The following is a 12,350-nucleotide window of genomic DNA, read 5'->3' as shown; positions in this document are numbered from 1 at the left end:
GGGACAGGGCTGAGATAATCTCATTTAAGAAGAAGAAGATGGAGATGAAAATCATGATATTGAATGTTGATAACATGAATGCAGTGTAACGAGAATACTTCAAGTCAATTCAAATTGAAATCCTAGAGAAACATAGGAATGAATTGAATGAAATGTAGTAGCTGGAGGGGGAAGAAGTGCACTGAAGAGTTGCTGTTTTGCACACCTGGTAATACCATGGTTTTTTGTTGCTGTTTTTTGTTAATAAACTGAAGAGTTGTTGTTCATGATGTTGAATGTTGATAACATATTTGGTAGTTGTTGTTTTTTGTTAATAAACTGAAGAGTTTATGGTTTTGCACATCCGAAAACAATTACTAGTTGTTGTTTTTGGTAAAAAAAAATACAAATTAATATTGCTATGTCTCTCTGTTTTGTAGTTGGTACTGATTTATGAAATGGAAGACTATTTTTGGATGGAAGACTACTTTTTGGAACTTCATGACAGATAAGAACCCATTGACTGATTTTTGGATGTATATTGATCCCTTGTAACTGCTATTATGTGTAATCTAAGGGTTTATTTTTGTACTGCTATACATGGTAACTAAGTGCAGATTTATGTATTTCCTCTAGGTGTTTATGTAAGTGTTTTTTGTGATTAAGATGGTGTTGGAATATTTGATTTCCTCTAGGTGTTTTGTAATTAAGATGGTGGAGGAAGTGTAGATTTCCTCTAGGTGTTTATGTATATGTTTTGTAATTAAGATGGTTAAGAATGCAGTGCATATTTCCTAATTCTGTTTATGTAGATGTTTTGTAATTAAGATGGTGTTGGAAGTACAGATTTTCTCTAGGTGTTTATGTATGTGTTTTGTAATTAAGGTGTTTTCTTGATATCGATTTATGTAAGTGTAGTTTTTTTTATTTGCATGACTTCTCATATGTTGCTAGATATTTGATTAAGATATTTAGTAAAAAAATTAGTTGATAGAATTTTGTTAGGATTAAATGAGCTTTGAAAATGTGTTTTTTTAATATTAATTTAATTATAATATAATATTACTTAATATTAAATTGGTAGAATTATAAGATGTGATAAAAATAATTTTTTTAAAAAAATATTAATTTAATAATATTTTATTATTACATATAGAATGAATAACTAATCCACATTGGGATTAAATTTAAAGAGAATAGATAAATATATTTTTAAGTTGATATTAATTAAATTTAAAGATGTATTTAGTCAAGTCAATGCTAATAAATTACATTTTTGTTGCAGCCATTTGTGTTACGGTTACCATGCATGCGGCCGGCCATAGCCCATACTAGTTTCCCAGCTAGCCCCGCACTTCTATTGCCATTGGCTCAAAAAAGGGATCAAGCCACAAGGTGATGATCCACTTGCTTCCATGTGTACTTTACGTGATTTACATGAAGGAAATCATGTGCATCTAAAGGAAATCACGTGCATCGATCATTGACTTATCTAATTTAGTAAATTAAAAAGACTCAATTTGCTCTTTCCAATTAGATGAGCAACTAACAGTCATGTTTACTAGATCCAGCTTAATTGCTCAAGTAAACCATATATATATATATACACACACATATATAGAATATATATAGTAATTAAGGGAAGAAATACATTACAAGAAAAATTACCTTTTGCGACTAATTTATAGCAACGAAAAGACTATTAACAACCAATTTAAAATGCCATTTTTCTTTTAGTGATAAGATCGACAAATCATGAGGTTGACAGTACTAATTAATTATTCAGATTCTGATCATAATGAAGTTCATCCTTCAAATAAATATATAATTAATCAGTAGTTCTACAGATCATCAATAACATATACAGCATAGTCCTATGATCATGATCATCCCACATTAGTGATCTTAATTGAGCTCTAGCTAGCTGTAATATTACATGAACAGATCACCTTCCATGCATCAATGTCTGATGATTGGACTAGACTACTCCATCTCTCATTTAATTTATATGCTATTCTTCTGAGCTTTCATGTTCTGAGCTGTACAACGTACTAACTGAAACATTATCAACAATTTAGCCACGTATATATAATTCATGCATGTAATTCCATCCTGGTTTTGGACGTACCGCGTTATAATGGGCTGCTGTTTCTTTCTCCGATTCCAGGACAGGAATATTTAGAACATGATTCAATTTGTCTATAAAATATAAAATAGCATACAAATCTTAAATCTAAAAAAGGATGAGTGTAGGAGCAGGTTCACTTTCCAATAATTCACCTGTCCCAATGGCCTTGGAACTAATTTGCCGCTTCTCTTCCACGAGGGTAACAGGGGGAGAAGGAAAGGCAATTGTGAGATCGAGATTCAAGTCCAAAGAACCAGGCATTTCATCTTCAAGATCACTACTGGCACCTTCAGAAACCGGCCTATCGGTCTTGCCAAAGGATTTCAGCGGCTTACGCTCATTATTCATTGACTCAGAAGATGTTTCAGCTACAGAAACGTCGCACTTAGGTTGAGGCCGAGAAGGAATCTGGTTTAGCCTGTGGTTATTTGGATCAATACCCATGCTTATTAGCTTTCTCCGGATGTGAGAGTTCCAATAGTTCTTTACCTCATTGTCTGTCCGTCCTGGTAGCCTTCCGGCTATGAGTGACCACCTAACAGTCGCATAACCATTTGTTAGGAAATGACCGCTTACACGTGTCCGCACATGCATAGGGACGTACATTTATACACTGAACAGTCGTATATATGTACATATATATATTATACGTACATGCATGTCAAAGAAATGCTGAGAGAAGATATATACCGATTGCCAAGGAGGGCATGGAGCTTGATGATGAGGTCCTCTTCATCTTGACCGAAGTTACCGCGTTTGATGTCTGGTCTGAGATAGTTTATCCATCTAAGCCTGCAACTTTTGCCGCAACGATCCAAACCTAGTCCAAGAGAAACAAATAAATTAGGTGATGTTAAATAATAATAGGAAGAAGAAAAACAAAAAATTATTTAGGAATATAGTAAACCTCATTTCCCCCCAAAAGAACAAAAAGGAAAAAAAAAACCAATCATGAACATCAGCGCACACAGACACAGGTTATAATATTTTTCAACGACGTCGACATACCTGCAGCCTTGGGGAGAGAACGCCAACAGCCTTCGCCGTGGTTTCGTATGTAGTCGATGAGCTTTTGGTCTTCTTGCTTGGACCAAGCGCCCTTGTTGGTGCCTTCTTTATCACAGCAAGGTTTTCTCATTAGTTATCTCTGATTTGGTCTCCAATCTCCTTCTATTCAGAAACTCAAAGAATATGAAGAAAGAGAGAGAGAGAGAGAGAGAGCGAGAGAGAGATAGATAGATAGATAGATAGAGACCCCATCCAAAAGCTAGCAGCGGATGGGGCGTAGATATACTTGTGAGGAAGTGGAGGATGAGAGAAGGTTGTTGACTTGGACCGGTGGTTTTGGCTGTAATTAGGTGGGTCATGCAGTCCTAGCAGCGGTTAAGTGGATAAGGCCGGCCCTGTTCTGGGTCTCTTGCTGCGCTTACCGTTAAGTATATGTCATTTTCCTTGTTACAAGATATTGCAGCTTGCATGCATATTCGTTCGAGTCCTCTTTATATCTATATCATTTTCCATCTTTCATACGAGAAAACATTTTTTTCAGAGGATCATAAGCCTTAGAAAAAAAAAATATCAGTTTATATTATGAGGACGTTAAGAAAATATCGACCGCCCAGCGGCCCAGGGCCAACAATTGCATATGCAGGTGGGGCAGGGCCCCAACAAATTTGAAAAAAATATATATGTTAATTTTTTTATTTAATAAAATAATATTAATTTATCATGTATTAACTCTTTCTCTAAAAATTATTTTGGTCCCTCTATAAAATTTAATCTGATATAAACATGAAATAAATAAAACACATCTCATATAAAATAAAATACGTACATAATTTTTATTATAAGTAAAAAAATCTAATTATAATTAGTAGTATTTCTAACATCTTTCTATTATCTATATTGAAAAATAAATAATTAAGAATTTTAATTTAAATTCAATACTTGATAATTTTGTTTGTTTAAAAAAACGTAAATTATAATTTTAGACACTATGTATTTTTTTTGTTTAATATATTTATATGAATATTTTTATATTATTTCAATGATATATTATTCTTGACATATCAAATATTTTTTTAATACATAAGTTGTATTAAATATATTTTATTTTTATTATAAATCTTCATATTAGATTATTATATATCGTAAAAAATTATATGAAAATAGAATAAAAAATATTTGATGTATATTATTTTAATTTTATTTGGCCCATAGAATAAATTCGTGACTCTGCCACAATCCCCATGTAATGATCATTATCCAAGAAACAGAGAATAATGTCCTCAAATATCAAACTCATTATAACCGTACCATTAGCCACAAAAATGTCGTTGTGATTTCGATATCCAGCGGCAGCGCCCATAGATATAGCTCGATCGATGATCCCTTGGGCATGACCACATGATTAATGACCTTTCATCTTAATTAGCTGGCATCCATGGCGCCGTATATGTTGCAGCATATATATATATATATATATGCGATGCAAGATTAAATAATTATATAGTTTTATAGAACTTGCCATGATCGAATTAATGGGCGGAATGGAACTTAAAGATTTTATTTGCAAACTCGTAATTTATATTTTATATTGTAAACATCATTAACAAGTGATATTTTTATATAACATTTAACTTATAAATAACACAATTTGAGATAAAATTACCTTCACAATATATATTATATTATATATAATTTGACCTTTTCTTTGAAATCAAGTGCCATCATTTATCTTTTAGAATATTATTTTTTAACATTATTTTTATTTTAAGATTTGAAAAAAATTATTAAATTATTTATTATATTTTATTAAAAATTTTAAAAAAATTATAATGATTAGATGAGATAAAATGAATTGAGTTGAATAGATTTTTGAATCCAAAGAACTCCTTAATGCAACAGGTGGAGCACGTTTTAATATGGATGAAAATTTATGTCAACCTCAAAATTAATTTGAGCCAAGTTTCTCATCACGTAAACAAACGCATCTAATTATTAGCAGTTAGCTCGCTCAATATACCGCAAAAGATATGTGTGTATATATCTATATATAAATTAATTCTATTGATCATCATCATCTCTACCACCACACATGTTTACATCATATATAATTTTTTTATTTTATTTTTCATTTAGCAAGTATATATGTGTTGTAGGGATGGTAAGTAGAAGAACTCAATTAATTTAATTAAAATAAAATAAAAAAATAAAAATAAGTGTAATGTATGATGTGTGAGATAATGAGTAGCTGTTTTACTCGTGCTTTTATAACGAAGTTCCAATCTCTCTTTTCCAAAACAAATTGAAACACAATCTGTAATACATGTCTAGATGTAAAAGAAAAAAAAATCTTTAGATCAATTTACATGAAAAAAAAGAATCAATGCACATGCATGAAATCAAATTAAACCAAACCAAACCAAACAAAATCTGTAATATTTGCTTAGATCTCTTCTTAAAAATTATATGGCGGTAAGAAGATTGAATAGACAAAGAGAAGAGAGATATGAGAGTTGGGAGACAGATGACAGATTTGAGAGTTGGTAGACCCAGAGCTGCATAGTTGGTATCTCACAAATTCGCATAAGCTTTCCAAATTCACTTATAATCCAAAATATGTTTGAATTTCTACAAGTTGACTAACAAAATCATGCTCATATACATGAAACGAAACCAAATCCAAACACAATCTGTGATACATGTCTAGATGTAGTAAAATAAATAAATAAATCTTCACGTGAATATACATCAAAAAATGGAATGAATACACATGCATGAAACCAAACCAAACCAAGAAAAATATGTATTATTTGCTTAGATCTAAAAAGAATGTGGTAGTGAGAGGATTGAATAAACAAAGTGAAAAGAGATATAAGAGTGACCTAGAGTTGCATGGTTCGTGTCTTCTTTATTTCTATTTAGGCCAGACTTTATATTAGGAATCATAACACTCTGCCTCTTCTCATTTTATGGAATGTTGTGTTGACAGTTGGTGGAACTCTAACCAAATAGAGACGAGTTCAACAAAATCATAAAGAGAGAAAGGGAAAAAAATGGGACAAATGAGTTATCTTAGGTTCTTTCGACATCGTCGGCAATGAAAAAGACAGCGATGAGCTCTTGCGGTGAGAGAGAGAGAGAGAGAGAGAGAGAGAGAGAGAGAGTCTTGACAAATAGGAGAAGGTTTCAATGGAGGAGGAGGAGAACAAGAGGGAGAGAGAGAAAAAGAAGAACAAACTTTTTTGCCTTCAAAAATTGAGAGTTACGGGAAGGAAAAAAATGCCTATATTTGGTTCCCATAATACGCATGAAGGCAAGAGTCGCCAACCTTGTGGATTTCAGGTACTAGTGGCTATAGGATGGAATTGACAAAATATAAACACAAAAAAGAAAAAGCTAACATCACTTCACACAGGCCCTAAAACCAAAGCTTAAAAAAAAAAAAAGCAAAAACGTAAACCAACAAAAAGCTGAGTCCTGATTCTAATTTGATAATTCAAAAAAAGTATATAACTATTTATACTCCACCTATCCACCTCCATGAAAGAATAACTAAAAAAATGATGATAACTTTAAATCACAAAAGGAAAACCAAACAAGAGGACGAACAGACTGATCTAGCTTTACACGTGTTTTACTTTTGATCTAAGGATGAAAGGTTTTTGGTTTGTTTTTTTTCTTTTTCTTTTCAGGATGGAAGTTTATTTAAACGGACGGTTTGGAATCTTAAAATAGATGATAATTAGATGGACAGGAAAAACACTAAATTTAAAAAAAAAAAATCTTAATTTAAAAATAATATTTTCAGTTATAAAATAAAAAAGTTGTATTAAATATTTTTTAGGAGAATAGAGACATCTAAATAAGGATAATTTTTAACATAAAATAAATTGATAAATATTAAATAATATTCCTAAAAAAATATAATCATTTAAATAAAATGATTTCTTAAAACTATATTATATTTGGGAGTCTAAAATATAAAAGGGCTTACTTGAAAATTAAACTTTATTCAATAACACTACAAATATGTCATTTAAAATGATTTTGGACTTTTAAAATATTCGAGTCAATTTAAAAATCATCCGTTATATTAACTAGAAAAAAAAAAGATGGAGAAAAAAATGTAATTTAAATATATTTTATTTAACATTTTAATTCTTTATATTTTTCATTATTTCATATAGGATCATCTACCATATTTAGAACAGTAACTTGCATAAATTTATGATCTATGTTAAGTTCTTATTAAATTTATTTTAACTTATGTAAATTTGTGATTTGTTTTAAATTTTTTTAAATATTTTTACTAACCTTTTCATTTTTCATTTACTACCATATTTTTTCAACTAGGCATGCCTTTAGTAGTGTGTGTATATATATATAGGATGGTGCTACAGGCATCATTGGTGGCCTTCGTTAGGTAAAAATAATTTTTTATTTTTGTTTTAAAATTATTTTTTAATACTTTTAAACATTTTAAAAAAATATAAAATAATTAAAATAATATTAAAAAAAATTTCTTAATCATTAAAGAAAAGAAAAAATTAAAAAAAAAAACAAAAAATTGGGCCAGCGATGGCCTTAGTGTTTTTCATGTATATAACTCTTCATCTTTATACTGAACTATACATAAATTTTTATTTATTAAATATGTTGGTGTATGAATAATGAATAGAATAATTAAATTAATTTAAGAAAAATAAAATTAAAAATAAAATAAAATAAAAATATATATGTGTAGAGTGATTATATGAGCGCCAGCGATACGTGTACTTCATGTGATAACCCGTTTTTACGTGTGTTTTCACTGAATGAGTGTTTTTAATTTAATTAATATATTAGTTTATTTATTTTAAATTAATGTATTTTAATTTATTTTTAATTTATTTGATGTGTTTAATTTATTTTAATCGTGTTTTCGGCGAATCTGTTTTTAGTTTCCGGAGTGAGAATTGGACCTCATTTCTTTTCTATTCTTTTTTTCTTTTTCCCTTTTTCCTTTTCTTTTTCTTCTTTTCTTTCTTTTCTTTCTTTTTCTTCTTCTTTCTTCCCCGTTTCCTCTCTCTCGCGTGCTGCCCCTTCTTTTTCCCCTTACCGTCGCTGCCACTTCGGTCGCCCATTGTGCCGCCGTCCGGTGGCTGTGTTGTACACCACCCTCACCATTCTCTTCCCCTTTCACCAGAGTTCATCCCTACCAATTTTCAGATCCATCAGACCAGCCGTTAGCCGCCACGCACGGTTGGAAGTCACGACACCTGTCATGTTTTTCTCCCCTGTTGCCGGTTGCTTTCGAAACCCAGAACCGCTGCTCGCCGGCAGCGTGGCCTACACCACCCACCCAGTTTTCTTCCCCTCTCACCGGTGAACATCCCCACCTAGTTTCACCTCCATCCGAGCCACCGTTAGCCACCACGAGCTCCTCCAAGCCATACGATTTTTCACCGATTACGGCGCCGTCGCACTACCTCCGGCCACCATCTCTTCACAGCTTCTTCCCCCACCTCTTGCCGACCTAAACCACCCATTTCCGGCCTCGATCCGTTGCTGGAGCAGCTCCCACGAGCTCAACTCCGATTTGAGCTTTTTTCTGCTTCCTCCGCCGTTTCCACCACCACCTACGGCCAAAACTCATTTCCTTTAGTTTCATAAATATTTCAAGACCATTCCCTATCAATTTCGAGTTTTAGTCTGTCCCCGTTCGAAAGTGGGTAATTTATTACCCACGGTAACAGTGTAAATTACACTGTTACGTTGCTTTTCTTTCGCCGTTTGCAACGCCGCGAGCTTTCGAAAAATACCATATAGCGTTGTAAGTATTTTCCAAACTTCATTTTAGATTTAAATATATTATTGCTTTTACAATAATTATTCATGACTGGTTGGTTATTCCGGACTGAGTCCGAGGAGTCGGGAGTCGGATGGAATTGAGGACGGAGTTGCTTGTTTGATTGGTATGGATGTTTGAAAATTATTGGTTAATTGGTGTCGTATCTTTTGCATTTAATTGTGCACGCATATGCATGTATTAAATATTGAAAACTGGGTTTTCAAGCTAGAAATGTTTTATTGGTATATATGAACGTATGGATTGATTGGTTTGATTCAGAGGCACGTGTAGGGATGGTGGTAAGCAGGGATGGTGGTAGAGTCCCGCCTGCGATTCCTGCTTACGGTGCACGCGGCGTAGGGATGGTGGTAGAGTCCCGCTTGTGATTCTCGCCTACAGTGCATGCGTAGGGATGGTGGTGAGCAGGGATGGTGGTAGAGTCCCGCCTGCGATTCCCGCCTACAGTGCTCTGATGGTTTAGTTAATGGGTCATTTTCTGGGAAAATGGCGAGACTGGTTTTTGGACCATTATCTGGAATAATGGAGAAGATATGATTAAAGGATATATTTTGGGCTAAATGGGATTTTGGTGTGCGTGGTAAAAATATAGCTTTACGAGACATGTGCATTGGCTTTTCTTTCATGCATATTGTTTGAGTTTTATATGTTTTTATCTAATGGTGTTTGGATTTTACTTACCTGCGACACCATTTCTGGTACCGTAGATTTTGGTGCAGAGATCGAGGAAGAGGAGGAGGAGGTTCAACTCGAAGATGCGGCTCCGTCGGAGTTTTGAGTTGAAGTTAATATCTTGTTATTGTTTTAAATAATATTTGTATCTTGTAATATTTTATTACGTATGTTTTAAACAGTTTTGTATTAAACTAAGAAAAAATTCTGGTACTTAGTTATTGACTTTGTTATCTGCTGCATATTTTTCGTACACATTCGTTACTTATACACACACTTGACACATATCGATAGGGTGATAACCCGTGATGTCATTATCTGGACATCTAAATTTTTTCATATCCGTATGTGGAGATTTAGAAACGTCGCACTTCATGCAGAAAAGCTCATCCAATTCAATGTAGAAAAGTCACTCGGGCTTGACTGAAGCGAGCTGCAGAAACAATCATATATCACACTCTCTTGACCGCTCCCTCCCACTAATCCTAATATCCCTATCCCTATCCCTATCCCTCCTTTCTTTTGCTTTCAGCTCCAAAAAAACTCAATGATTAGAAAAACAGACGTCATGATTTATTATAAACATTTTACGTAATTATTTTTTAAAATAAGAAATATTTTTATAAAGGATCCTGCTAGGCCATAGGTAGTGGTGTTGAAGATTTTTATGGAAAATAGTAAAATATACTTTTTTTTATTTTAAATTTTTTAAAAAGATTTGAAAAATCCCTTTAAACACTTAAATAAATTTACAAATACTTCCTTAAAAATTAAATTAAAAAATATAAAATTAAATGAAAATCTGTAGCTTTGGCATCCTCAGATGTAACATTTTTCTTTTTATAAAAATAACATCATTTTATAAAAATATAAATAACATATATTATTAAATATATTATATAAATATCGTTACTTAAACTCAAATTTATGTACCAAATCAGTCGGACTAAGTTCTAACATCAGGACCGTGCTGCAGTGTGTCCAACAGTCATCAATCCGATAGCCTTCCATTTCGATCTATTTAAGGAAAAGAAAATAAGAGGATATAATGATGTCCACCTAATACATTTCACAATATACTTCATAATATATGATGTGAAATAAAGATATTTTTATAAAATAATATAATTTTTATAAGATAGTTTACTAAAATTCTCTTCCTTTCACAACATTGTTGTCTAAAATATTGTAAAAAAATCAATTAAATGTGTTTATCATTTTTCAACAGAAATTTTCCAAGTCTTTCGTCAAGGTCTACACACTTTGGTGGAGAGAGTGACAGGAGTTAAAAAGGGCTAGTTCTTCAGAGAGTTTCAGCCATTAAAGAAACAGATACACACTTCAGAAAAGGGCTAATCTGTTGCTTAAAGAAAAATAACACGAAATTAATGGGCACGTACATAATACAACAAAATCAAAACACCATAGCCCCGACTGCATGACATGAGGAAAAACAGCTAAATGTCAAGTAGCATAAACAGGGGGCATCAAACAGCTAGGCTGCTAGCTAGTGAAAACCAAACCACCTCCTCCTGAGACACAGACCTCGAAGCTTGTATCTTACCAAAACAAAACTCCAATCCTAGTCAAAGAATTTTGGCCTTTTGGTTCTGGCTTCTTATCAAAGTATAGATCCTGAAGTAAATATAAAAACAAATTAACAGAACCTACAAAATAAAGAAAGTAAATAAAGAGACATCTTTAAAAAAATAATAAGAATAACAACAAAATGTCACCATATTCCACATACACTCTCCCTCAGTTTCTCCTGCTCTACGTTGCAAGTCCCAATAAACTAGTGGAGGGATTGGGGGGGGGGGGGGGGGGGGGGGGGGGGGGGGTGGGGAAGCGCATACACCAAAAATAAGGCATGAATGCCACAAACATAAAATGACAAACTCAACAAGTTCAAAGTGTCAGAATGATTCATTATCAAGTTTAATTGCTCTGCAGGACCCAGGTTTTGCCCAGCCCTAGTCACTGAAAACTGAATTTGATGCCTGTGTATGAAGCGGGCGGGTAGAAAGCACCATTACCATTCTTGGAAATGCAAGCACCTTGAAAATTGACATGAATGCGCACTCATCACTTCAATACCATATTAGGAAAAATGATACTTTTGATCCCTCGAGCTTTTATTCAATTTACAATATAACCTATAAACTACTGAAATTGTTATTTAACCACCTAAATGGTCCATCTTAACGTCTTTGGGAGAGGTCAAATCCTAACTTATGTTTTGAATTGATAACTTGGGTGGCTTTTAGAGATAATCATATAACAGAAGAAATGCAGTTCTCTCTTACAATATGCACATGAGATTCTGCTCCCTCCCTACAAACTTGACTTACTAAAACAGGATATAAAAAAAATCGTTTATTAAAATGTTCCAGAATTCCTTTTACATACAATTTTAAAGCATTACTAAACTATAAACAAAAATAACTGCATGCTGACACGAGCCAGTGTCACGGTAAAAACTAAGGTAAGAACACTAATTCTACCGATGAAGAAAAAATATGCACATAATTTCTACAGAAAGCTACTAATCTCCAATATAATATAATGGGTCACCAAAGGGTATTTGTTTCTGTTCACCTTTTGATTTCATCCTGCAATACTGAAGGTCCGTCATTCACCTAGTATCTCCAAAATCGATGTTGAAAAGGCACGGTTGTGAAACACTCGTCAAATTGAAGCCTGCAAATCAGTTTCATT

General features: G+C 32.9%; 1 protein-coding gene across 1 annotated transcript; it reads right to left on the bottom strand.

The window, feature by feature from the left end:
* Nucleotides 1–1,769: 1,769 nt before the first annotated feature.
* On the bottom strand, nt 1,770–3,381 carry LOC122302870 (transcription repressor MYB6-like). The gene is made up of 3 exons (XM_043114318.1): nt 3,116–3,381; nt 2,798–2,927; nt 1,770–2,642 (listed from the first exon to the last, which is right to left on the bottom strand). The coding sequence occupies exons 1-3, from the start codon at nt 3,243–3,245 to the stop codon at nt 2,213–2,215; spliced, it is 690 nt and encodes a 229-aa protein (XP_042970252.1). The 5' UTR covers nt 3,246–3,381; the 3' UTR covers nt 1,770–2,212.
* Nucleotides 3,382–12,350: the final 8,969 nt, after the last annotated feature.

Source organism: Carya illinoinensis, chromosome 3 (genome assembly GCF_018687715.1).
Source record: "Carya illinoinensis cultivar Pawnee chromosome 3, C.illinoinensisPawnee_v1, whole genome shotgun sequence".
NCBI classification, from domain to species: domain Eukaryota; kingdom Viridiplantae; phylum Streptophyta; class Magnoliopsida; order Fagales; family Juglandaceae; genus Carya; species Carya illinoinensis.
The sequence above is the reverse complement of the archived record's forward strand: the minus strand, read 5'-3'. Positions and strand labels throughout refer to the sequence as shown.